This window comes from Centropristis striata, chromosome 1, assembly GCF_030273125.1.
Source record: "Centropristis striata isolate RG_2023a ecotype Rhode Island chromosome 1, C.striata_1.0, whole genome shotgun sequence".
NCBI classification, from domain to species: domain Eukaryota; kingdom Metazoa; phylum Chordata; class Actinopteri; order Perciformes; family Serranidae; genus Centropristis; species Centropristis striata.
The window spans coordinates 13139862-13167123 of NC_081517.1; the positions used below are offsets into that span (position 1 = coordinate 13139862).

The 27262-nt window shown below is 36.3% G+C and overlaps 3 protein-coding genes across 5 annotated transcripts in view; all 3 read right to left on the reverse strand.

Moving 5' to 3' along the window:
* Positions 1–2280: 2280 nt before the first annotated feature.
* zgc:66455 (uncharacterized protein LOC393502 homolog) lies at positions 2281–11498 on the reverse strand. Of its 3 annotated transcripts, XM_059339288.1 has the most exons (11): positions 11300–11498; positions 11191–11221; positions 9561–10169; positions 9502–9524; positions 7171–7561; positions 5924–5965; positions 4815–4915; positions 4633–4694; positions 3477–3637; positions 2826–2972; positions 2281–2750 (listed from the first exon to the last, which is right to left on the reverse strand). In XM_059339288.1, the coding sequence occupies exons 1-11, from the start codon at positions 11387–11389 to the stop codon at positions 2377–2379; spliced, it is 2031 nt and encodes a 676-aa protein (XP_059195271.1). In that variant the 5' UTR covers positions 11390–11498; the 3' UTR covers positions 2281–2376. The 3 variants fall into 3 exon arrangements, with proteins under 3 accessions (XP_059195271.1, XP_059195190.1, XP_059195114.1); XM_059339207.1 differs by having other exon boundaries at positions 7171–7562; positions 9515–10169; XM_059339131.1 differs by having other exon boundaries at positions 9502–10169.
* Positions 11499–12507: 1009 nt separating this feature from the next.
* On the reverse strand, positions 12508–15112 carry b3gnt2a (UDP-GlcNAc:betaGal beta-1,3-N-acetylglucosaminyltransferase 2a). Its single transcript, XM_059330884.1, has one exon. The coding sequence runs from the start codon at positions 14728–14730 to the stop codon at positions 13534–13536; it is 1197 nt and encodes a 398-aa protein (XP_059186867.1). The 5' UTR covers positions 14731–15112; the 3' UTR covers positions 12508–13533.
* Positions 15113–22958: 7846 nt separating this feature from the next.
* commd1 (copper metabolism (Murr1) domain containing 1) overlaps positions 22959–27262 on the reverse strand; it is a 16544-nt gene continuing 12240 nt past the window's right edge. Inside the window, exon 3 of the mRNA XM_059336977.1 lies at positions 22959–23981. Within this exon, the coding sequence (XP_059192960.1) occupies positions 23874–23981 (108 nt within the window). The 3' untranslated portion in view covers positions 22959–23873. The remainder of the gene's footprint in view (positions 23982–27262) is intronic.

The following is a 27262-nucleotide window of genomic DNA, read 5'->3' on the forward strand; positions in this document are numbered from 1 at the left end:
AATGGAGAAATATCCTTGATGTACAACACACCTGCAGTAAAATCTGTCCTGCAGCAGCACTGTGTTTCCATTAAGGTAAAAAGTGGCTGCTGGGAAAGCTTCAGGCCACGCCCTCTCAAATGCCCGCTCACTCAGCGTGTCTCCATTACCAAAAAAGGCCCCAGAGGGATTTACCAGTCTCTGGAGGTGATGTATGTTTTTCGATCATCGCGTAATCGATTAGCGACAGTTTCGACCGCGACGTCACATACGGATGTCACGGATTAAACATGTGAGACCATAGACATATATACATATAAATATATGTCTATGCAGGAGACACGGCAAACGTAAACAATAAGGATGGAGACGCCGAGATGGAAGGAGCAGAGCTGCTGTGTTTTTTGTCACCGTCTTCATGCACATGGCGGCCCTCAAATTAGGGGGGTTTCAGCGAGGGAGACCCGCCTCATTCTGGGTATTCGACTGTAGTGGACCTCAGGTGGTCCGTCATGCCAGGGAGCTACAGTCGACTGTACTATCTCTCTTGCTTTCAATGTATGACCAATGCTGTTGATTTTGTTTGTTTTTATTTTGTTACTGCTTTTTACCGTGTTTTAACTGTAAAACGTCTTTGAGTACCATGTAAAGTGCTCTATAAATAAAATGTATTATTATTAGCCGATAACATCAGAAAACACTGAGACAACCAGGCAGGAAATGTGCTTTAAAACCAAAGCTACAAACTAAACCTAAACTTCATAAAAAAAACAGCTAAAAAAAAAGGAAAAAAGATCCCATTATTGATTAGAACGTGGTACATTCTGTGTGGAGGCATGAGGAAACTATAGGTGGTAAAAGAAAAATCTTTTTTTTCCCAGCAGAGAAGGACTGATGGAACAAGCCCGGTGTAATAAAGCAGAGTAAGGTCAGCAGACTCCCCATGTGACAGCACACCGCCCGGGATTAGCTGCTGTAAGCCTATTAAAAGCGCTTTTGGACTACACTTCACTCCCTGCACACACTGATGCAGGGTGGCCAGTTTGAAACTGGGAGGTCACAGGTCCACACAGGGCCAGCCGTCCTGCTGAAGTGTCCTTGAGCCAGAGTCACTCCGTATAATCAGCTGCAGTTCTGAATTATTTATTCCCAGTTCTCAACACTGAGCAGGCTTATATTCACACTGGTGTCCCCGACTGAGATGTTAGACTGTATTTAACTCTTAAATGCTTTAGGTTTGTAAAAATCTTTTGGTGCACTACGACTGACAGCTTCACAGAATCATTTGATCCACTGGCATGGTACTTTCCGCAATTTGGCACCTCCTAGTTTTACAGTGAATTCACTCCTACATTAGTCATAAATATGAATACTGTACACATGCATTTGTTGGATCATATTTCTTATGTTCAAAAACATGGAGTCGAAAAGGTTACTAAAACAGCCAAATATCAAGTAAAAACAAGACAAGAAATAGATAGCCAGCTAATATTACTTACTAGACAGCAGGAAGTCCAGCTCGCCAACAACTCAAAGCCAGTCATACCCTTTTTCGGCCGGTTCCAGGACAGTTCGGAGCTGGTGCTCGTGTGGTTCGCAGTTAGTTCAACTTGCGAACCAGCTCTGAACCTGTTTGCTTTTCCACAGAGAGCCACGTCATTACGTCACTGCTAACATCTGTATATGTCTCCACCCTCTCAGCAAGTATAATAACAGCAGACTTCATGTCTCTACAGCACATCAGTGCTGCTCATCTTGATCACTATGGACGCCGAATACTTTCTTATTAACAATGAATGTAAGATGTTAATATGTTGGACTTTGTTGTAAGCTACACTAGCACGTTAGCGATCGCCTGCTAACGTTAACATGCAAGCTCAACGTATCAATCACATTGCAGTTACACAAATCAAATAAATGAATGTTTGGAAAACCAAAGAACCATTTGCAATTGTGCACTCTTGTCCAGCGGCCTCTTGCTCAGTCACTCTTTCCTTCTCTTCTGAGCTAACGCCGTCAACATCCTTTAGTCTTTTTTTCTCTGCCACGAGGTCCGTACAAGCTGCTGAACCCAGTATCGTCACCCCGCAGGAGCATGCATTTTAAAACTTGATATTTAGCAGAACTTTATGCAAATCAAATGAACTGCAACTGGGCTGATTTGCGACGGTTCCCTTTCTAAATACCCACCGAATAAACAAAAGTGCAGCTGCTGCTGGTGGTAATTTGCAGTGTGGTTAGTAAATATCTCTGTCTTCTGTTACTGTAAAGGATTCAAATAATGTCAACACAGCAAAGAAATGCTGTTTTTTTTGTGATTTTAATTCAAACAGTATCAGACAATCAGAAAACAAATAAAAAATAAAAATAAGAGTTCAGATACTGTGTTGACCGTGTTCACAGCTTGCCGCCCTCCTGCGGCTCCCTGTAGGCGTCCGGCTGCAGCAGCGGGCTGAAGCGCAGCAGCGGCAGGTCCACGGCCGGACACAGCTGCTTCACCTGAGGCCAGCCCTCCCTGAAGCCCCGGGCCGGTGGAGGTGGAGGGGGCAGGTCGGAGTCATCGTGGTGGTGATGATGGTGGTGGTTGTTGTTGTTGGGGTCAGAAGGAGAAAAGCTGTCGCCACTGTGGCATCGGACCAGGAAGGCCCCCCGGTGGTGGCGGTGGTACAGCAGGCCGGCCGCCGCCAGCAGCATCAGGATGAGCGAGCTGAGCAGGAAGAAGAGCACGTAGACGCCTTTAGTCTCCGCAGAGATGCCAGAGGAGCTGCAACCTGCAGACACACAACAGGAAGTCAGCAGCTGCTTCTTTTTAATTTTATTTAAATAAAACTGGAGATAAAAAAAACCTGCAGCCTTCAGGTCAACGCAGACGATTCCTCCTGCGGACTCGTCCCTGAAGCCCGGCCTGCAGCGGCACGAGTACGACCCGAACTGGTTCACACAGTCCGCGTTCACGTCACACAGCACCAGCTGGGAGCCACACTCGTTCACATCTGAAACACACACACACAACTGGATCGCCACATATTTTACATATTGAAGTATTTCAGTTTATCACAATAATGAGCGAACATGAGCATGAATCCCCTCCTCTTTGCTCTGTGTAAACAGCCTCTGCTGTCCTCTCCTCTCAGTTCTGTGTAAACAGATTTTCAGTAAATATTTGTCACGTGACCGTTGGCCTCAGCAGAATCAATCATGTCTTCACAGTGTCTCTGAGCAGCAGAATTTAATGTTTTTTACAGGATCTGGTTAGTACAAACGCTTTATTTTAAATGACACATGTAGAATAAAGAGATTCTGACACAAATATCAACATTTTAACACAAGTTTGTCATTTTTTATAACAGAAACTTTCATAAAAGGACCGTCAGAAAGTTCAAATTCTGATGATAAAGCCTGTTCTTTCAGTTTCTTTCTATGAAAAATGGTGCATCTCTATGATTTAACCCTCTGAACCTCACTGAAGCATAAGAGCCAGAGTTTTTCTGCCATACCTGCAGTCGACACAGAGAGGACAACGCCCTTCTCATGGTTTTCTGTGAGTCCCGCCTCGATGAGGTCCTGCAAGGCGGCGTGGACGGCCCTGTGGACCTGCAGACCCCCCGGGCCCTGACCAATCTGCAGCCACAGGATGTACAGCACTCCTGTACTCAGCCTGCAACCAGGACGCAGCAGGGACTGAGCTCACAGAGCCACAAAGACAGAAACATTCATACTAGAAAAACTTCTGTTGCTTCAGGTAAGGCCTCAGAGAAAAAGGAGCCTTGAAACATGTTTCTTTGACTCCTCTTTCTCTCGCATCACGTCTTCAGTGAGAGGAAGTGAAGCAAACAAGGATGCATGAGAGAGACTTGAGACAAACTCAGTGAAGATAAAAACATTCAGGGAAATAAATCATGTGAGAAGAGATGTACAGCTGGACTGATCAGATATTGAGTACTGAGTCAAGTTAGTAACTTCTAGTTCAAAGTTCAAATGTGATTAGAAATATATGCATTTTAGTGATTTATTATCTTATTCTATTTTTTTTTATATATGTACATGAATTATAAGTATTTTTTCCATTGCTTCTAGGTGAGATTTTTACATTTTCATCTGCAATTTTTATTATTTACTTTTTCTATGACTTTGTACAATTAAAGAACTTTCTTTTGTACCATTTACAATTCATTAATTATTAAGTATTCAGTATATTAATTAATTGAGTGACTAAAATGCAATTATTGCACACAACTCCTATAGAAAGTCCATATTGCAGATTATTAGACATGTTTTTAATTATAATAATTAATCTGCAATATGGACTTTCTATAGAAATCATGTGCAATAATTGATATAAATACATATATCTACATATCTCTAAATTCTTCAAATGCTTCTTTATTTCCATATTAATATCTATTTTTATTTCTATTCGTACATATCTCTATTTACTTAAGACTTGTTGCATTTGTATTTTATATTGCATGTATTGCATTGTTGTATATTTTGTATAGAACACCTATTTTATCTTTATTTTATTGAAATACTTATAAAAAGTATAATACAATATTGTATGAGTATTTCTGTTTCTGATTTAAGTTCTTCTCTCTGTTGCACACACTAACCCTGCAGTTTATATTTCAGCAGTTGTGTGATTTCTGTACAAACCTTTTTAATCTCTTGGAGGTGACAGACAGCGGCGTGTGCAGAGCTTCCAGATTCTTACTGATCTACAGAAACACGACAACGTCACTGCAGCTCCAGGAACCTGTGATGAGGCTTTTCGTGCTTTCTAATGATTCTCTCAGCACGAAGCAGCTTCATCATCATCATCATCATCACCAACTTACTAAAGTCTTGACTGCCAGTAGCAGCGTGCGCGCCTGGTCGTCCCAACTCTTCTTCACGTCCCGGTGGAAGTTCACTTCTACAGCCACCTCAAACAGGTGATCTGTCAGAAAACAGCAGCAACACAGATATAACTCGAAACCAGTGGTGGAAAGGAACTAAGTACATTTACTCAAGTATTGTACTTAAATACAGTTTTGAGGTAATTGTACTTTGAGTATTTTTATTTTATGTAACTTTATACTTTTACTCTACTACATTTAGCTGCCAGCTTTAGTTACTTTCAGGTCAAGATTTAACATGAAAGATATGATCTTTTAATTAAATCTTATAACAGTAAATTTAGTTAAAATGAGCCCTATCTTTACAAAATTAAAACACTGCTTACATAAAAGCACCAATACAAATATTGTAATAATATATTTGGAATATATAAAACAATCTAAGTGGCTCCATTCTGCATAAGGAGTACTTTTACTTTTGATACTTTATGTAATTTTTTACTTTTACTTCAGTAAGTTTTGAATGCAGGACTTTTACTTGGAGTCATTTCACAGTGTGGTATTAGTACTTTTACTGCAGTAAAAGATCTGAATACTTCTTCCACCACTGTTCTAAAGCAAGCTGTGCATTAGAGTTGTGATTCAACTTTTTTGAAGAACACTTTGATTCAAACTAAATATTTATAATTAAAAGAATTAAATAAAATCAAACAAGAACAAAAATAAAGTATTTTGCAGAAATTTAGCAAAATCACAATAAGCTAAAAAATGAAGCCCAAATAGATATTTCATGTCAGAAAAGTTTTCTAAAACACTTTTTACCAGTGATATTCCATAACTTGTAATCGTACATAGTCCAGCTTTCCACCTGTGATTCCCTTACAGATAAAAAAGAAGTAAATATTCAAAACTAAACAAAAAACAATCAGAAGTTTGACCAACACATAATCTTAATTAAATTATGCAATATATAAAAATAAATTTGACCCCCTCATTTAAAAATCTGTCTTGTTTAGATGCCATAGATTTATCAATAAGTTGAATATAATGCGTCCCACAAAATAAAAGATTTTTCTTTGGTGTTCATGTAAAGCTTGTCCAGTTCTCACCTCCAGGAAGATGTGAAGTTTCTGAGTGATTTCTGATGTCGACTACAAGAGAGAAACACAAAGTCAGACAGATTTAACATGAAACTGGACGTGGAATATATTTGTGCCGAGTCAGATGAAAATATAAAATCATCATAAAATCTTGGAACCTCGAAGTCTTTAATGTTTACAAGTTACAAGCTGTTTCACCCACAGTGTGTGAAGGAGCTCATCACAGGTCAGACTCTAAAGTAGCACAGCTCCCAGGGGATCACACACACCAAAACTGCACCAAAATGTGCATAAACTGTAACTTCAATACCTTCAAAACATGTACAATATCTCACTGTGCAATACAAATATTTGTCTTTGTGTAATAGTGCAATTTCCAGGGCTCTATACTTTTATTTTTATTTGTTAATTTTGCTTGTTTCTATTTATTGTTATTTTATTGATGCGTCTTTATATTTCTGCTGCTGTTGCATTGAAAATTCCCCCCGTTGTGGGTCTAGTAAAAGAATATTTTATCTTTTGTTAAGCAAGTAAAATAAATTATAATTTATAGGAATCAACTTGACCTTACAAGTAAATCTTCCTTTAAAAATCAAAGCTTTTATCCAAGTTTTGTGAATATTGAAATATTTCCGGACAACTATTGACTATTACTTGTCATTATTATCTTTCGTTTGTGTATCTTATTGTAATACCTTGTGCTGGTTTTGAATGTGAAAAATTAACAATAAACTCATAAAAACTTAAAAAAAAAAAACAAGTGACAAATAATCAGGTTCTCCTTTATTTTGGTTTATTTTCCTAAATCATGTTGTTTTGTTGCAGTACCTGTTTGGTTGTTTTCATGAGCATGAATATTTTAAAAAATGTCCTAAGTCCTGTTTTTTATTGTGAAATTGTTGGAAAATCTATTTTAAAAAATGGTGTTATTCACCTTTAAAATGGAAAATCACCCAAACAAATTTTAACACTAAGATTTGTGGTTAACATTGTAGTAAACAGACATTTTGATAAAGGTCAAATTATGCTTTCTAAAAATATAACTTATAATCTTTAAAAAGATCCAAGTTTATCATTTATTCATTTATAATAGTTGGCTCATCAGTGAAGGAGAGTGACAAATTTGCTATCAGGTTTCCTGCATCATCAGGCAAAATGACACAATCATCCAAACAAATATTCAACAAAATTTATATTAAACATCTACAGCAGGTGTGTGAGTGTTCAGGTCGTCATACACACACTCATGTACTCACGGTTCCCCCTGTGGTCCGACAGAGGCTCCACCATGTTGGGGTGAGGATGGGTCGGCTCGGGCTGCTCCGGTTCTGGTTCTGCTGCTTCAGAGGGGGCAGGAAGCTGATCTGAGAGATCTCCGACCGCTCCGTCTGCAGACCTCCCCTCCTCCTCTGGATGTGGAGCTGCAGCTTCCTCTGGACGTGTCGGCTCGTCCTCCTCAGTAGTCTGAGTTGTTGTTGAGCTGCTCGAGGTGGGTTTGAGCTCCTGGTTCTGACCGTCGGACTGGACTGAAGTGGTCTGAGCTGCACCTCTCCCCGATCGGGAGGTCCCCTGTGTGGAGGTCGGCACTGTGGGCTCAGCTGTGGACGGGCTGACATGGCTCAAGTTCTCCTGGTGGTTTTCTCCAACCTGAGGAGGACAGAGGATGGAACAATTTATAAATACTCTCTGGGAGTTTGTTTTTTTTAGCAGAGAAGAAAAGAAATGCACATAAATAAAGTAATGAAAGTCAGTAATGCAAAAATCCAGCAAAGGTCTGGCTCTAGAAATACCATTTTGTCTGTTTTTTTCAGATATATTTGCAGTAATATTGTCAGTGGGTTTTAAATACATCTTGACAAATTGAGGCCCTGGCCCTGAGCTGATGCTATCTGGATGCTCCTGGCGTTGAACAGCTTGGGACCCTCTGGTTAATGTATCCTGAGCCACTAAAGCCACTTGATGATTGATGACCAACTCACCTTTCCAGTGACGTCGTCTCAGTTGCCCGGTCTTGCCGCTTTGCACTTTGCAACATCAGAAAAATCAGACCTTACCTAACTCAACATGTCACTCAACTCTTGACACAAGCTGTCATCATCTCAAAACTCGACTACTGCAATGTCCTCCTGACAGGCCTGCCAGACTGCACAGTAAAACCGCTTCAGATGATCCAGAACACGACGCTGGTCTACAACCAAAAGGTCACGTATCAAACCGCTGCTCATCGAGCTCCACTGGCTACCTGTTGCGGCCCACATCAAATTCAAATCTCTAATGCTGGCTGGCTGTCCAAGGCAATCCAAACTCTTTGCATTTCTTGTTCCCTGTTGGTGGAGCGTACTACCAGTTCCTACCAGAGCAGGGCCGTCCCTCTCTACCTTTAAAAAAACTCCTGAAGACCCAGCTCTTCAGAGAGCATCTTCTCTCCACCACATGACAACTCTACTCCTTACAGAATTGTCACTAGCACTTATTGCACTAATGGCTCTTATTGCACTATACCTTGATTGTTTCCCCTTTTTTCCCCTGTAAGTCGCTTTGGATAAAAGCGTCTGCTAAATGACTAAATGCAAATGTCAATGTAAAGGATTCTAAATAATGTAAACTTTGAATGGATCCGTCTGGCAGCAGAAAACAGCTAGGGGTCATATTCTCAAAGCTCCCTAGTAGTAAATAGGTAGATAACTAAGTAAATAAGCAATTAAGTAGGCAAATTAGCAAGCAAGCATGCAAGTAATGAAGTAAGTAAGTAGTTAAGCAAGCGAGTCAGTAAGTACTTAAGTGAGTAGGTAAGTAAGTTGGTAAGTAAGTACTTAAAATAGGTAAGTAAGCAAGTAGGTAAATAAGTAAGTAAATAAGTAAATAGGTGAGAGAAAGTAATTAGGTAATTAAGTACTCAACTACTTACTCACATGTTTGTTTGCTTACTTACCTACTTAAGCAAATAATTAAGCAAGTGAGTACTTAAGTGAGTAAGTCGGTAAGTAAGCAAGCATGCAAGGAAGTGAGTTGGTAAGTAAGTAAGCAAGTAGTAAATAAGTAAATGGGCAAGTAAGTAGGTAGGTTAGTTCTTAAGCAGGTTAGTAAGTAAGAAGGTGAGAGAAAGTAATTACTTTATTAAGTACTGAAGTAGGTAAATAAGCAAGCATGTAAGGAAGTAGGTAAGTAAGTATTCAAATAAATAAGTAAGTTCATAAGCAAGCAAGCATGCTAGTATCTAATTTGGTAAGTAAGTAATTAAGCAAGTGAATCAGTTAGTACTTAAGTAAGTAGGCAAGTAAGTCGGTAAGTAAGTACTTTAAATAAGTAAGCAAGTAGGTAAATAAGTAAGCAAATAGGTATGTTAGTAGGTAGGCAAGGTCTTAAGCAGGTAAATCAGTAAGTAGGTGAGAGAAAGTAATTACGTAATAAAGTACTTAAGAAGGTAAGCAGGCAAGCATGTAAGGAAGTAGTTAAGTTAGTAGGCAAGTAAGTAGATTGGTGAGTCGGTAAGTAAACGAGTTGTTAAGTAAGTAAGAATGTTTTTGAATACAGCCCCTGATCTTTAACAGCGATATAAAAAACAGCTAAACTCCAGTTAGTCCCACCTCTGGGTCAGGTTCTGGGTCAGGTTCTGGGTCAGGTTCAGGGTCAGGTTCAGGGTCAGGTTCAGGGTCAGTCTCTGCGGCCTCCTCTGGCTCCCAGGGCCCCTCAGACGTCCTGACTGGAGATCGACCATAATAATCATACATGAGATCAGAATTGGCTGGTGAATGAGGCTCTGACTCCATCCGCTCATTCATCACCAGCTCACTGAAGTCCACAAGTCCAGGAGCTGGTTCTGGCTTCCTGTCTGTGAACCCCTCCTGTGGGTTGTAGACCACCGGGGGTCCAAACGCCTGGTAGCGGCCGTAGAAGCCTCTGTACGGCGGGCTGGGCCAGCCGCCAATCAGCAGCACCACGTACAGCGTGTTGGAGGAGGACGTGTACTTGGCCTCCCGCCAGCACTTCTGCAGGACCCTGTGGCCCCCAAAATGTCCGGCGGGCTCGTCCACGTGGACCTGGTCCTCTTTGAGGTGGCAGGCGTCGTCAGGGGTCAGGTCCTCCAGGTGCAGGTGGATCCGCATTGCTGGATCCACCTGAATGGTCCAGTTGCACCACAGAGGCGGGTTGGAGCACAGGTAGTCCGGGGAGAAGAACTCGCCGGTGTCGCCCTGCAGGAACTGGTGGCAGCTCCGCAGGGCGAAGAAGGCGCCGTCGTCTCCTCCCTGTCCGTCTGAGGGAGAAACAGACCGACTCAGCAGTGGGTTTTACAGGTTTCATTTATTAAAACACATATGGGGAATATCACACACGACATCTTATTCTTCTCATTTTAACTTATTCTGCTGATTTAGACTTTATTCTCGAACTGCATAGTGAGAAATAAATGTCCTCCTCTCATTATTGTTTCCTCCTACCTGGCCCTGATCCTCATTCATTCATATATATATATATATATATATATATATATATATATATATATATATATATAAATAAAAGTCAGAGGTTTTGCTTTGGATGTAACATAATTAAAAAGTGCTTAAACTCCAAATAAAGATGAATCTAAAACACGACTTTTTCCAAAAGCATCTCTGATGTTTAGGCTCATTTACAACCTTCATTCATCTCTGACTTTTGTTTAGAGTTTATTGTACTAGTCAAGCCAAATTTAAAACCCCTTGGCGTGCTGTTGACCAGCAAGTGGGACATTGGATGTTTTAATATATATTTTTTTATTTCAGAGGTTGCAATGGACTCAATTTTAAGGCTACCGAGAAGATATTGATAACATATGAAACTAGAAGATCTGACTAATCCATTGGTACCATTTCACTCAGTCAGAAACATTATTATTGCCAAGTGGGTTTTCAAAAAACAAGGAAGTTGTGGTGTATTGGGGCCAAAGAACAAACAAAATACCGAAATATTGAAATAGATTAAGACAAGTACTTCAGTTGAAAAATGAGCAGGAAGGGGTGAATTAAGATGCAAAAGTTTGTGCAAAATCCTTCAATTGAGAACATTAATGTTTGATTTCTGAAGTCAATTTCCATGTTCAATTGTGTCTCTTAAGTTGTTGCAGCAATTTTTGTGTTGACACCTCCTGTGACAAAGATTTGGAGCTGAATTTAGCATTTTTTAAATGATATTGATACTCGTTTCCTTGTCGTTATTTCATGATTGTGATTTTATATATAAAATCTACATATATAATCACAATCAAGACGGAGAAGGAGACACATTTAAAGTCTCACCTGGAGGCTTGTTGGCTTCTTCTCTGGTCACCTGCAAACACAAGAAAGCAACTCTCACAAACATGTTGCATCATTTTTAAAGTGTTAACACAGAGATGAGGTGACTCACCTGAAAGTCACAGAGTTCCCACAATAAACCAAATGTGAGCAGAAATATGAGCAGCTCTCTTCGGGACCTCCAGCTGATCTTTTTTGGCATTTTCACTAACAAAACTTTTTCTGTTAAACTTTTTGAATGTGTTGAAAGTCTCACAGCTTCAGTTAAACTGCTGCTGCTGCTGATTCCTGTGAGCAGCTGAAATCCATCACAGCTGATTGAGTCAGAGTCACATCTGTCCACTAGGGGGCACTGCTGGGTTTTATTTCACTCAGGAAAGTTTAAAATATATTTATTTACAGCAGTGGAATATTATTTCTTTTTTTACACTTACAGATTATATATATTTACTATTTTTTAAATGTGTCAGCTATTTTTATTTATTAATAATTTTGATTTTTAATTATTTTTTTAATTTAATTTATAATTTCATTTTAATTTTTTTAATTTATGTTATTGATTTCACTGTTCTTATTGCATTTATCAGTTATTGTTACAGAAGTTGTTCTTACTTTCTCAGTTGCTGGAATTGTTTTTTTATATCAATTTTGTTCACACCGTTTCTTGCTATTTATTTTATTTTGTTATTTTTATTATTTTATAAAATGTCTTTGCGTACCTTTTTAAGTGCTATACAAATAAAATGTATGCTAATTTTAATTTAATTTTTAAAAAGAATTACTTTTTAGAAAACAAATAATTTTAACACTCTGTCTTATGAGTGTGAAACTCCCAACTCTTATTATTTTTATTATTAATAACTGTTTGTTTATATCTGATGTTTTTTGTTTATGCTGTTTTCTTGTTTTGTTTATTTGTTCTGATATAAATCCTTGTTTCCTCGTTCCTTTTAAATTTTTTGTCAGTCCGCTGCTGTTATTTAATTGTGATATTTGTTATATTTATACCTATATATATAAATAAATAATAACTTAATCCCCATCTTCTAAGATTTCTATATGTTTTATATTATTACAAAATATATTTATAATAATAATAATAATAATAATAATAAGTATTTCCTTCATGTTTATCCTAATGAAGTTTGGTCATTTGGTCAGTTTGGTCGTTTGATCATATATATATATATATATATATATATATATTAAAAGATTTAAAAATAAATAAGATAAATAATCTGCAGCACTGCTAATCTAGAAAACATTTATTTATGTTTATGTATATTAATATAGCCTATTAACAACATTAAGAGATGCAACTTAAGATGCTTAACATTACAAGAAAAATAAAGTGATTTATTTTAACAAAACAAGCATATTATTTACATTTTTATCAAAACTTGGGGGATAAAACTTAACCAAAACAATAGCAGCAACAGAGAGAGGACATCATGTTTTGTGTGAACCAAATGTGATTTATTGCTCATTTAAACGTTTATTCTGCATGTAGAAACACAAACACTCAGTACCAGCAGCATCGCAGTCAGGACGCTCAAACAAACAAACACTCAAACAACTGAGAAAGTCTGTTGGTGTTTTAGCACACATGCAAGAATTTGGACTTTTGGGCTCTAAAAAGTGTTGTGCCGAAGCTAATAATCCAATAATCCGTCCTGAAGACGCCAGAGATCACCAGGAGATCACCAGGAACATCCACAGGTTGTTTTATATATTCCAAATATATTATTATATATATTATATTATATATAATTATTATTATTGACGCATTTAAGGAAGCAGAGATAGTGTTCATTTTAACTTAATGTGGTTTTAAAAAGTCTAATCACTTTCAATTTATCATGTTTTTTTATGTTAAATCCCAACCTGAAAAGTAACTAAAGCTGTCAGCTAAATGTAGTGGAGTAAAAGTATAAAGTTACATAAAATAGAAATACTCAAGTAAAGTATCTGTACCTCAAAATTGTACTTTTCTAAAATTCCACCACTGATTGCACATTTTTATAATAACGTTTGATTTATGCTCCCGTCGTTGAGGAAATGACCTTCACTATTTGTCAAGACGCCTCCATTATTGTAGTTTTAATTATATTACTCCATATATTTTCCATATGTTCTGCATGAAAAGACCCAAAACTAAAACTATAAGTGAATTTGTGCAGAAATGCTTCTGTCCTGAGCTTTTGATCCATGAACGCAGTAGATCACAGTAACATCAACACTAGAATCATCTCGTTTTGCTTTAAAATACTAACTCGGAGGTTTTTTTTGTTGTTGAAATCAAACTCAGTGTTTTTCAACACTTTTCAACAGTGAAAAGAAACGTGTTCACTGGCAGTCGAGCTCCGGCTGGACGACCCAGGGCCAGATGGCCAGCATGTCCTGGGGGCCCCGGCTGTGCACCAGCAACAGGCTCCTGTAGACGCACGGCTTGTCCCGGAACTTCTCCTCGATGTCAAACGTCCTGAAGCCGCTGTGCCTCTCCGGAGCCAGGCCTAGCTTCTTCAGACACATCCCGGTGTAGACGTCGTCGATGGGATACAAGACGACCTGCCGGGACGCGTTGTGGAGACGCAGCGCCACCTCCCCGGAGTACAGATACCCTCCGCCGCCAGCGTACGGCGGGTACCGTCCCACGAACACGCTCTCCGGGACAAAGTACTTGAGCTTCTGGTTCCGGTGCGGCCCGGCGTCGCTGATAACGTCCCCTATGAACAGATCCTTGGCCCTGGAGTCCGACAGGCCCTCCAGGAGCTCGATGATCCGCAGAGTGTTGACGAAGACGTCGTCGTCCCCCTTGAGGACGAAGCGGGCCTGGGGGCAGCTCTGGCTGAACCACTCCAGGAAGAGGACCTCCTTCAGGGTGAGGTTGTAGAAGGTGTCCCTGTAGTCCCACTGGAGCAGGTCTTTGTGGAGCTCCGCCTCATGGCCCAGCATCCCCAGCAGGTCTGGGAAGTGGTCCAAAGGCAGCGTGCTGCCCAGCAGGAACACCGTCACCACCGTGCGGTTGGCCACGACGCCTGCCCGGCCCCACGTCTCCCGGATGGCCTGCCGCCGGTCAAAGTGCGGGATGAGAGACTTGACCGCCAGCAGCAGGAAAGGTTTCTCGTCACAAACGTGAGGCTGGTTGATCAGCATGGGGTACGTCCTGCAGCGCATGTGCAGCAGGAAGTCCTGGAAGCGCTGCGGCAGCTTGCTGTAGTCTGAAACCTGCGTGGGGACTCTGTAGTCTGGCTCACAGGGGTCGAGCGGCCCCGTGTCGTTCAGCCAGTCCGGCAGCTTGGCGAGGGACTCACCGCCGCTGATGACGGGGTTGTGGAGGAAGTCCAGGCGCTGCTGCTCCCTGTTCCAGAAGGTTCTGCTCTGCTCCTGCTTGCGCCAGAACCTCTTGAAGGGGATGCGGACCTTGTGGCGGCCGCTCCGGTCGCGCCCGAGGCTCCAAGACACGCCCACCAGCACGCAGATGAAGACATTGAGCATCATCGTCACGCAGAGCACCCTGACCTTCCTGCGGGCCAGCGGCATGGTGCCCCCCCTCTGCAGGTCAACACAGAACAACAACGTGAGAAAGTGAGATGAGATCAACAGGAGGCAGACCTGCAGAACCAGGACTTACAACAGAGCCGCCCGGGTACAGAGGGACGTTTGGAAACATGACGCAGCTCAGTCAGAGAATAAATCTGGAGGAATCTGGTGGAGCAGGTCAACAGGAAGCTTGATTTCACCCCCGTTTGGTTTCAGAGCTCAGAGCAGCTGCACACAAGACCTCAACTTAATCTGTAATGCTGCCAGAACAGGCCCAGGACCAGCCCTCCTTCAGCCCTCCTCCTCCTCAGACACGAATCACACGTTTCCAATTCAGCTGTGCACATGATGCCACTTTACTGGCTGCAGCCTTTGTCATTGTACACAGACACACACACACACACACACACACACACACACACACACAGACACACAGACACACAGACACACAGACACACAGACACACACACACAGACACACAGACAGACACACACACACACACACACAGACACACAAACACACACACACAGACACACAGACACAGACACAAACACACACACACACACACACACACACACACACACACAGACACACACAGACACACACACACAGACACACACACACACACAAACACACACACACACAGACACACACACACACGGGTGGAGCACACCCATTTTAATAACCGTCAACATGAGGTTAATGATGCAGCTGCTAAACAAGTTTTTCAGCTTCTTAAACACATGAAGAAAGTTTTACTGTACTCTGTTGACATTAACAGATAAACCACCTGATGTCACTGTTGTCACTAAATAACTGCCCGATCTCTTTGTTTGAGATATATATTTCCAGTGAGATTAATATCACTAAGATAAAAAAATACAACATAATATTATTAACTATATCCTAGAGAGAAAACATCTGTTTTTCAGTTCCGCTTGTGTGTTTTTATCAGTTTTTCAGCAAGATTATATGAAAACTACTGGTCCGATTTTCATCAAACTCGTTGCAGGCTGCAGCCTGAGCCAAGGAGAGACCAGCATGATGGGGCATTTGTGTTGCGGAATTATCAGAAAAAACTCACTTAATCCATCCCATACCTCACTGTCAACCTGTTTACTCTCTGACATTATGTATGTCTGGTTTTTGCACCTTATTAATAACTTTTTATTGTTTATATGTTTGTTTAATTTTACATAGAAAGGTGAAATAAAATTGGAAATAATCATTTTAGAAATTTTAGAAAATAAATAAATGACTCAATGAATAAATGAATATGCCATTAAATGTGCCAAAATTATATTTATACATAAATACATCAATTTAAACAGAAATATATATATATATACATAAAGATACATTTTAGAAGGTTGGATTCCAAAATAATTTCAAAAAGAAATAACTAAATATATAAATGACCAAAAGTATATTTATACATTAATAAATGAAATGCTAAATATATTAAATTAAATAAAAAATAATAATATTATATAATATATAATAAATAAAAAATAAATGGGACATTTATTTTTGGAAAGATACTTTTTTAGAAAGTTGTATTCCAAAAAAGATGATTCAATATATAAATTAATATGCCATTAAATGTACAATATATATATATATATATATATATATATATATATATATATATAAATAATAAGCATGAACTTCAAAAAATACATGTAAAAACAAATGCTTAATATATCAAATAAATGAAACATAAATGCAAAAAAATAAAACAATTAAAAAAATATGAAGGGTATAAATATAATTAAATTGGTGGAATTAATACAAAGATAAATAAAGAAAATTAAATAGAAATATGAAGTCTTTCTTGCCAAACAGCTGCACGAAGTTTCAGTTTCTCTAATGATTGATCTGCTCTCCTTGAGGTCACGTGTTGCTTTTAGTTACAGGTAATTTGTTTAGAAAAAAAATTGATATTGAGTTGAAATTGAGTTGAGAAGAAAAGTGATAATAACCAGCAGCTTAAAGTAACACAGCTCTAAATCCATCCTTACTTTATGATATTCAGTTTCTATTAGAGATGTTGATTCAACTTTATGGCCATTTTTCAGTAACTGAGAACATTTACTGTGAGTTATTCTTTAGTTTGTTTTAGTATTTATTGTTTCTTAACACATCTCAGAGGGACATAATGTACTTTTTACATTACTATATTTATACATTAATTTGATCAATAACTTTAGTTACTTTGCATATTAAAATGATTGATAAACAGTAGTGGAAAAAGTATTCAGATCTCTTACTTCAGTAAAAGTACTAATACCACACAAACCTCCATTTAAGGATGAAGCCAGCACTTGTTGAACATGCATTTCTCTTTGAAAGCCTGAGGAAAATGGGTCGTTCAAGACATAGTTCAGAAGAACAGCGTACTTTGATTAAAAAGTTGATTGCAGAGGGGAAAACTTATAAAGAGGTGCAAACAATTATAGGCTGTTCATCTAAAATGACCTCCAATGCTTTAAAATGGAGAGCAAAACCAGAGACACATGGTAGAAAACGGAAGACAACCATCAAAATGGATGGAAGAATAAGCAGAATGGCAAAGGCTCAGCCAATGATCAGCTCCAGGATGATCAAAGACAGTCTGCAGTTACCTGGAAGTGCTGTGACAGTTAGAAGACGTCTGTGTGAAGCTAATCTATTTACAAGAATCCCCCGCAAAGTCCCTCTGTTAGAAAAAGGCATGTGCAGAAGAGATTACAATCTGCCAAAGAACACATCAACTGGCCTAAAGAGAAATGGAGGAACATTTTGTGGACTGATGAGAGTAAAATTGTTCTTTTTGGGTCCAAGGGCCGCAGACAGTTTGTGAGACGAGCCCCAAACTCTGAATTCAAGCTACAGTACACAGTGAAGACAGTGAAGCATCATGATATGGGCATGTTTCTCCTACTATGGTGTTGGGCCTATTTATCACATACCAGGGATCATGGATCAGTTTATGTCAAAATACTTGAAGAGGTCATGTTGCCTTATGCTGAAGAGGACATGCCCTTGAAATGGGTGTTTCAACAAGACAATGACCCCAAACACACTAGTAAACCAGCAAAATCTTGGCTCCAAACCAACAACATTGATGTTATGGAGTGGACCTTAATCCAATTGAGAACTTGTGGGGTGACATCAAAAATGCTGTTTCTGAAGCAAAACAAAGAAATATAAATGAATTGTGGAATGTTGTTAGAGAATCTTGGAGTGGAATAACAGCTGAAAGGTTCCACAAGTTGGTTGACTCCATGCCACTCAGATGTGAAGCAGTTATAAAAAACTGTGGTCATACAACTAAATATTAGTTTAGTGATTCACAGGATTGCTAAATCCTAGAAACAAAAACGTTTGTACAAAATAGTTTTGTGTTTGTAAAGTCAACGGCAGACACTGCTATTTTTTGAACACGCCCCTTTCAACTAATTGCCCAATTGCACAGCCTTAAGAGCTGCATATCATGAATGCTGGGTCTTGTTGGTTTTCTGAGAATCTACTGCACCTACTGGTACCTTGTTTGCCACGTAGCAATAAAAGATATACTAAAAACCTGGATTAATCTGGTTAGTCACATTGGACTGCTATTATTTTGAACACTACTGTATTTATTCATACTTTACTTGTATTTCCATCTTATGGAACTTGATACTTTTACTTTTTTACTTATGTAGCTGCCAGCTGTAGTTACTTTTCAGGTCGAGATTTAACATAAAAACATTTTTTTTTAACAAATTAAACCTCATAACAGCATATTTAGCAGTTAAAATGAGCTCTACCTGCTGACATAAATGCATCAATAATAATGAATTTAATAACATATAAATCAATCTGCTTAACGAGCACTTTTACTTCTGTACTTTAAGTTCATTGAGATGCTGATACTTTAGTGCCTTTTTTGTCTATTGCTCATTTTTGAGGAGTAAATTAACACCAGGACAGTTTTCATGTGTTGTTGGTTGTATTTTACCTGTGACAGGTGAGCAGCTGGTCGGTCAGATCTCTGCTGGTCTCGTGGGGACAAGCTGCAGGCTGCAGAACGACGAGGTTTCTGTTCCTGCACACATCTGGAGTTATTATAAATGTATTATTATAAATACATATGATACATAAAATACAGCAATAAATAAAGTAATACATAAATATTTTAATAAATAAATACATTTAAAAATACATGCTAAACATATACAATAAAATAAATACAATAAAAGGGAAAATAAAATTGGAATGTACATTTTAGAAATAATAAATAAATGACTCAATATATAAATCAATATGCAATTAAATGTACCAAATATATATATATTAACAAATTAATTGAAAAAGAAATGCTAAATATATAAAATATAATTTAAAAATACAATATTAAATAAATACATATATGGGAATTTTTCTTTGAAAGATACATTTTAGAAAGTTGTATTCCAAAATAATAATAAAAAAATGCCATTAAATGTACCAAAAATACATTTATACATTAATTGAAAAAGTAATGCTGAATATCTTAAATAAATAATAAAATAAAATAAAAAATAAAAAAATGAATCATTTTTGTACAGATACATTTTTGAAAGTTGTATTCCGAAATAATAAAAAAAGAAATGACCCAATATGTGCCATTAAATGTACCAACAATACTTGTAAAAATAAATGACTAGGCATAGAGGAATATTTATAAAAATAATAATAAATAAATGTGAAAATAAATGCTTAATATATATGTTGTATTCTATAATAATAAATAAATAATTTAATATACATACATTAATCAGCCATTAAATGTGCCAAAAATTAAGGTAAAAAATAAATGTAGGCATTAATTTATAAATATGCTACAGGAATAAATACATTTAGAAATTAATAACTAAAAAACAATTAAATACTAAATATATTAAATGAAATAAAAAAATGAAATCAGTAATTAATAAATACATAAAAAAAGAAATGCTACATATACTAAATAAATACATGAATGCAAGAAGAAAATTCAAACCCTGATATGAAATTATGTCACATTTTATGACTTAATTATGTGACATGTTATCTCTTAATGCGTACATTTATCTAAAAAATATTTTTGGCATGGTTTTCTGACACATTAATAAACTGTATTTATTAATAACAATAACATTTTTTTATTTCATTTTTATCAGTTCTCAATAAAACACTATTTTGACACACTCGAAATATAAACTTGAATACAATTTGAATACTCATGTGACTTACAAAAATGAATGTAGGCATTAATTGATAAATATGCTTCAGGAATAATTACATTTAAAAATGAATAACTAAAAAACAATGACATTTCAAATAAATTAAATAAAAAATGCAAAAAGAAACAGAAGAGTCATTAATAAATACATTAAAAAAAATACATGCGACATATATTAAATTAATTAATTAATGCAAGAAGAGAATTCAGACCTTGATATGAAATTATGTCACATTTTATGACTTAATTTAATACGTACACTTACTTTGCGTATTCATTAGACATTTTTTGGACATTTTAATTAACTGTATTTACCAGGATAATAACAATATTTTTTTTTTATTACATTTTTGCTGAGTTCTCAATCAAACACTGACACACTCAGACTAGAAATATTAACTTGAATAAAATTTGAATACTCATGTGACGTACTAGTCTTTTGAATTTGTACTTCTTACTTAGATTCAAACACTGAAAAACAACAGAAACATCCAGCACCATGCAGAGCACACTGACCGTTCAGTCTGTCAGAAGAGATTCAATGCTGCAGTTTAAAGTCAGTAAACTGAGTCAAACTCCTTCCAGTCCGGCTGCTCCCTTCCTTGTTGTGCAATAAAATGCGGATCAACAAGCTGCAGCCTAACAAGCTGCAGCTTCAGGAGGCGAATTAACAATGAAACCTGAGCTCAAGTCTCACGCATGGACGTGAAAAGTCACGTTTCCACTGACAGGTAAAGAAAAACACGTGTGCGCAGAGACTCCGCCCCCAGCCCGCTGAGCCGGAGCTGTCAGCGCGCTGAAATGTTTTTTTACAGCTTACCAGAATAATCAATAAATAATAAATAAGTCGATATTTGAATTAATATACCATTAAATGACCCCCAAAATAAATGGATGCATTAAATAAGACAATTGGTATGATAGATAAATAAATAAATAAAACTGATGCATAAATAAATGTAGAATGTGGTTGTTAAATTGGAAAGTGAATAAATTTTGTATTTCCGAAATAATAAATTAATAAGTCAATATATAAATTAATATGCCATTAAATGCACCACCAAAATAGATAAAAAAAATAAATAAATAAATGGATGGATCAAATAAGATAAGATAAAGCTTTTCCCCCCTAATTGCTGTGATAATCAAATACAATTTATACATAAATAAATATAAAATTGGGGCAATAAAATGTGGTTGTTAAATTGGAAAATAAAAACATATTCTTATTCCAAAATAATATGTAAATAATAAATGAGTCGATATATAAATTAATATGCCATTAAATGCACCCCCCAAATTGTTATGATAAAGAAATAAAAATGATATAGAAATAAATATGAAATTGGGGCAATAAAATGTGGTCATTAAATTAGAAAGTGAATGAATATAATTCTGTATTCTTAAGTAATAAATGAAATGTAGGCCAAAATGTAGGTTAAAAAAAAGGAAGAATTAATTGATAAATATGCTACAGGAATAAGGGAATTTAGAAATTAATAACTAAAATAAATTAAATTCTAAATATATTAAATGAAATAAAATAATGCAAAAACAAACATAAAACAGAAACTAATAAATACATTTAAAAATAAATGTGACATGTATCATATGAATACATTAATGCAAGGAGAAAATTCAAACCCTGATATGAACTTGTATCACATTTAATTAATTAATGTCATAAACATTTATTTTTAATACTACAGTACAGTTATTGAGATTGATTTACTGTATTTACCAAGTAATTTATTTATTTTAAGCAAACTGTATTTTACTTGAGGAAAAAGTATAATATTTATATATAAATTGATGCATCAATTATTTTTATTATTATGATAAATAAAATATATAATGCAGAAATAAAAAAAAATAAAAAAATCCATTAATAATATAAAAGCCATTAAATGTAGGTAAAAAAAATAAATACAGGCATTAATTGATAAATGGAAAAATATGCTATGGGAATAAATACATTTAGAAATTATAAATCAAAAATAAATTAAATTCTAAATATACTAAATAAAAGAATAAATGCAAAAAGAAACATAATTTAAAATATAAAAAATATTAGAAATTAATTTATTAATCTCTATCATTTTTTTATTATTTAAAAAATGCTATATATTAAATAAAAATGTAAACCCTAATATGAACTCATGTCAAGTTTTTTTTTACTTAATGCAAACATTTATTTTAAATATTGCATTTTGGTACAGTTATTGACATTAATTTAATATTTACCAAGTCATTTATTTTATTTTGGCAAAGTATTAGTACTTCAGGAAAAAGTATAATATTTACCTGTGAAATGTAACGGAGTAGAAATTAAAAGTTGCATAAAATGGAAATAATCACATAAAGTACACGTACCTTGGATTTGTACTTGAGTAAAACGTCTTAGATTTCTCTGAGCAGATTTAAAGCCTGCAGTGAGAATTTAAACACTTCCTTATTCTCATAAAAGGTTAAAAGTTAACTGCTAGCCTCATTGTGAAACTACAGCAGTGAAACAAAGTGTCAGTAAATGAGATTTATTACAAAACTTAGTACAAAAGCAAGTAAATATTTACATGATGCAGTTTTTCCACTTTATTAATAAAACTTCAGAAGTGGACAAACAGAAATATCTGTGAAGCTTCACCTCACAAACACTGACAAGATCTGGTTATATCATAAACAACTCAAGAAATGATCAATTACTATTATTTTACTGTTACAAACAACAGAGAAAAAAGTCACCACTCACCTGGAATCAGATTTAGTTGAGTCGCTGCAGCTATAAACCATCAAAACTCAATTAGAATCTGTGCAAAAACTTTTTTTTGAATAAACATTCGGTCAGAAAGTTTCTTCAAGGCAAAAACAGGAAACACTTAAAGAATAAAACTGAGCTTCGTTTCAGTTTAAATTCAGACACTGTAGAGAACTGAAGAAAAATAAAGTATTTATACAAATAAAGAATTTTACATAAACTTTTCAACATAATTGGCACAAAATCTGTGTGGAGGAAAATTTCATAACCAGTTTATCACAATAATTAGCGAACATGAACCCTCTAAACCTCGAGCAGTTTCAGAATAAAATGTATATATAAAATATTTTCCAAGTGCGGACAAGTGTCATGAATGCGACCAAAGAAGACGTAAAAAGACAAGTTGACAAAAAAAGACACAAAATAACAAAAAGATGTAAATTGTCCAAAAAAAGACATAAATTGATTTAAAAAAAAGACACAAATTGATTAAAAAGACATAAAATCACTAAAAAAGACGTGAAATCTATATATGAACTCTATGGAATCAGCACAATCAGAACAAGTCAAACATGTCTTAGTGCAGAATAACTTAGTTAGAATGACAGAAATCAGAAAAATAACCTTAATTTATCTGATAAATAATTTTAAAAATTTGGAATAAAACTGAATTTATATATAAACACTTTTCAGAGTGCCCACACGTGTCACAAATGCTTTTTTTCCACATATTTATTTTCATTAATAGTTTCATTCTTATTGTATTGTCTTCTCTCATATTAATGGACCAAACAGCCTCATAGTTTTTGTGCACATTTATGACTTTATTCTCAAGAAAAAAACGACTTTATTGGCAGTTTTGTTTCGTCACTGACTGCTGACTCCTCGTTTCTCTGAACCGGCCGGTAGGGCTGCAAGGTTTGCACAAAAAACAAACAGGCATTTCCAGGCAAGAAACAAGTCTCACTCTGGTTGAGATCTTCACTCTGCTGAGAGTCGTTTCTGCAGCTGGAACACAAAGGAATTTACTCACTCTTCTTTGAAATGATGCTCATGTATCTTGTACAGTTTGTCCTTTCTGAGTCTGTCTGAAGGAGCAGAAACCATGTGGGATCACAGATCTGCAGCTTCAGACGGCGTCTCTCCGTTCCTCTCGGTTGTTTACGTGCGGTGAACGACCCTGTCGATGCTCTCCTGGATATCAGACATCTTCTTCAGCACCTGGTTCACTTTGGTCTCATCGAACTCCAGACAAACAAACTCTGAGTCCTGAAAGACAAAGAGAAGAAGACTTTATCATTATTATTATCATTATTATTATTATTTTAACATTATTATAAGCTTTGAGTTTTAAGTGGTTTCAGTGTGAGGCGGTTTGGTCCAGAGTAAAACATTTTGCATATTAAAATAGCTTTTTGTTGCAGCACTGTGGTTGTCCACACCATATTTAACACAAAAATAATCTGTTTATCATAGAAAGAATCTATAAATGTTTTAAACTTTCCTACAGTGCCTGAACATATCATCGGATATGAAAGTTACCGTTAAAAAAAGTGACCAAACTTGTGTTAAAATGTTGATATTTGTGTCAGAATCTCTTTATTCTACATGTGTCATTTAAAATAAAGCATTTGCACTAACCAGATCCTGTTAAAAACATTAAATTCTGCTCCTCAGAGACACTGTGAAGACATGATTGATTCTGCTGAGACCAACGGTCACGTGACAAATATTCACTGAAAATCTGTTTACACAGAGCAGAGAGGAGAGTACAGGAGAGGCTGTTTACACAGAGCAGAGAGGAGGGGACGGGAGAGGCTGTTTACACAGAGCAGAGAGGAGAGGACAGGAGAGGCTGTTTACACAGAGCAGAGAGGAGAGGACGGGAGAGGCTGTTTACACAGAGCAGAGAGGAGAGGACAGGAGAGGTTTATATAGATTTTATATATTGCAATGAAATACAAGGACGCAGAGAGGAAAATGTACAAAAACGCTCTGAAGTAAATAGAAACATTTCGGCCTCATTTCCAGTGAAGGACATCGTCTCGTCTCCACTGGGATCAAAGACTTTAAGGACACCTTGATGTTAAACGTCACATCGCCAACCTACTTCTGCAGCCGTCTGATGGCTATAATTAGACTGAAATGAAATGATACCGTGTGTGTGTGTGTGTGTGTGTGTGTGTGTGTGTGTGTGTGTTACTGTAGTACAGTATAATACAGCAGAGTGACAGCATGCAGCTGCAGTCTGCTGACCTGTTTTCTCTGAGCTCCAGACTTGGTCAGACTCACAGAAGACAGATTTTGGCAAATATTTACTAAACACAATTTCCCAGACTTTAGGAAATATTATTTATTTATTATAATTATTTCCTTTTATTAAATGTGTCCATTAACAGGGGATCTGTTAAAAAAAACAACCCAATATTCAACATACATTTTTTGGGTAAAAAAAGGTAAGAAATTAATTATATATACAATATAATAATAATAATAATAATAATAATAATAAACAAAATTATATGAAATACATGGTCACCTATAAAGTTGGAATAAAATATAATTTACCTCTTGTGACAATGTGATTTATTCTTGACAGACAAAGTGTAGATCTTTCTTTTTTTCCCCAACTTAAATTTAATTCATTATTAATTATTATTATTATTATTATTTCAAATTGTTTGCTGCCATTTCCTTTTTCATCTCCACATCTTCTTCTTATCCATTCATAACAAATTGACATCATAGCAGACTATCTGATAAAATATTGTAAATAAAATATTGTTGTCCAAATAATCAATAAAAATCGAAATCAAATCACGGTGTAACTTGTGAATATTATTATAGTTATTATTATTATTATTATTATTAGCAGCATTGATGATGTCCCCGTTTTTTTTCTCTCTTATTTAAAAAAAAAAAGTTTTTGTATATTTAATAGTTTTGTCTTTTTCCTACTTAAATTTAGGCAAGGCAAGTTTATTTATATAGCACAATTCGGACACAGGGACATTCAAAGTGCTTTACAGGGGCAAGATTAAAATACATAAAACATATTAGAAGACATTTAAAAGCGAATTTAAAAAAAAAAAAAAAAAAGTGAATGAATAAAACATTTAAGAGCGAATGAATAAAAATTACAGGTTAAAATGGAAACAGTAAAGTCTTCAGACTTGATTTAAAAGAGCTGAGAGTTGCAGCAGACCTCAAGTTCTCTGGGAGTTTGTTCCAGAGATTTGGTGCATAAAAACTAAACTTTACTGAATTATTTCTCATTGTTTTCTGCCATTTCCTTATTCATCCGCAAAATTTTATTTTTCTTTCTCCCTTCTTCTCATCCATTAAACACACACAACTAACGTAGCCCTGCTGGATTATTGTGCCTGTTTGTTATTGTTTTGTCTTTTTTTTGGTCTTTTATTTAAAATTAAAAAAGAAACCAGCTGAGTACAGACGAACTGACAGCAGGAGCCACGAGAGCTTCTGATCACACACACACACACACACACACACACACACACACACACACACAAATGAATAATCTACACGGGACAGCTGGGCCGATGGCGTCGCAGAGCAAATGTCATTTTCCCATCAAGTGAAATGAAAATCCAAACATTTGGCAATAAAAAGACCAATACCAAACTACTTCACTTCCAGCATTTACATCATTTATTTCCTCTTTAAACTGTCTTTTAGAGTCTAACCAGGAACTGTTTGGCCCTAACCTCAGAGAAGAGCTGACGGAGCACAAATTCAACCAAAATGAAGCTTTTTCTTACAACAGTGAACCTTACCATGTCCTGCAGCCGTATCATATGCATGAAAAACTGGATTTTGCATATGCATTGCATAATTATTGTAATTATAAAGTGTAAAGGATTGTTATCTTTATGCAGATTTAACTATGCCACCTCAAAAGGACTTTAGCGGGTCATGACGCACCAAAATGGATTTTGTTTTGGAATGCAGGTCAGCAGCTCTGTGATCCTCTGAGAGGGAAACGGTTTTCAGCCCAGGACCCAGATTGAGTAAATTTAGCCTCCTCATGGGACCGGAGCTCATTAAAACAGACCAATAATCCGGCCGAGGTCAGAGCCTCTAGCCCCAAAACCAACCACGTACTGCCCGTACTGACGCCAGTGTTTCCCGGAGTTTAAACAGCCACAAAAAGCACACATGTTCAAACATTCCCCTCGTTTAGTGTCAAACCAATCATCAGAAAGGATTAAGGAGGTAAACAGGAATTATCGTCGAAGTTTGAACTTTCCGACGGTCCTTGAATGAATCATTGGTTATCCTCTCCTCTCTGCTCTGTGTAAACAGATAGCAGTCATTCATGGTTATAGTGTAAACAGCTTTCTGTTGGAAATTTCAAATGGAACTAAATTGATGAAATTTCACTATTTTTGGTCATTTCTCCTGCCAAAAGTGTAGGCAACCGTAGAATATCTGAAGATAATTCCTGTTTCTTGCTTTGATAAATAGTTTAATAAAACGTTTCTGTTTCAAAAAGTGACCAAACTTGTATTAAATGTTGATATTTGTGT

Coding starts and splice junctions, on each gene's coding strand:
- zgc:66455 (XM_059339131.1), bottom strand. CDS start 11,389: ATGCCAAAAAAGATCAGCTGGAGGTCCCGAAGAGAGCTGCTCATATTT. Junction 7,562..9,501: donor ACCCAGAACCTGACCCAGAG/GTGGGACTAACT, acceptor TGTCCTCCTCAG/GTTGGAGAAAACCACCAGGA. Junction 2,751..2,825: donor CGTTGACCTGAAGGCTGCAG/GTTTTTTTTATC, acceptor GTGTGTCTGCAG/GTTGCAGCTCCTCTGGCATC.
- b3gnt2a (XM_059330884.1), bottom strand. CDS start 14,730: ATGCCGCTGGCCCGCAGGAAGGTCAGGGTGCTCTGCGTGACGATGATG.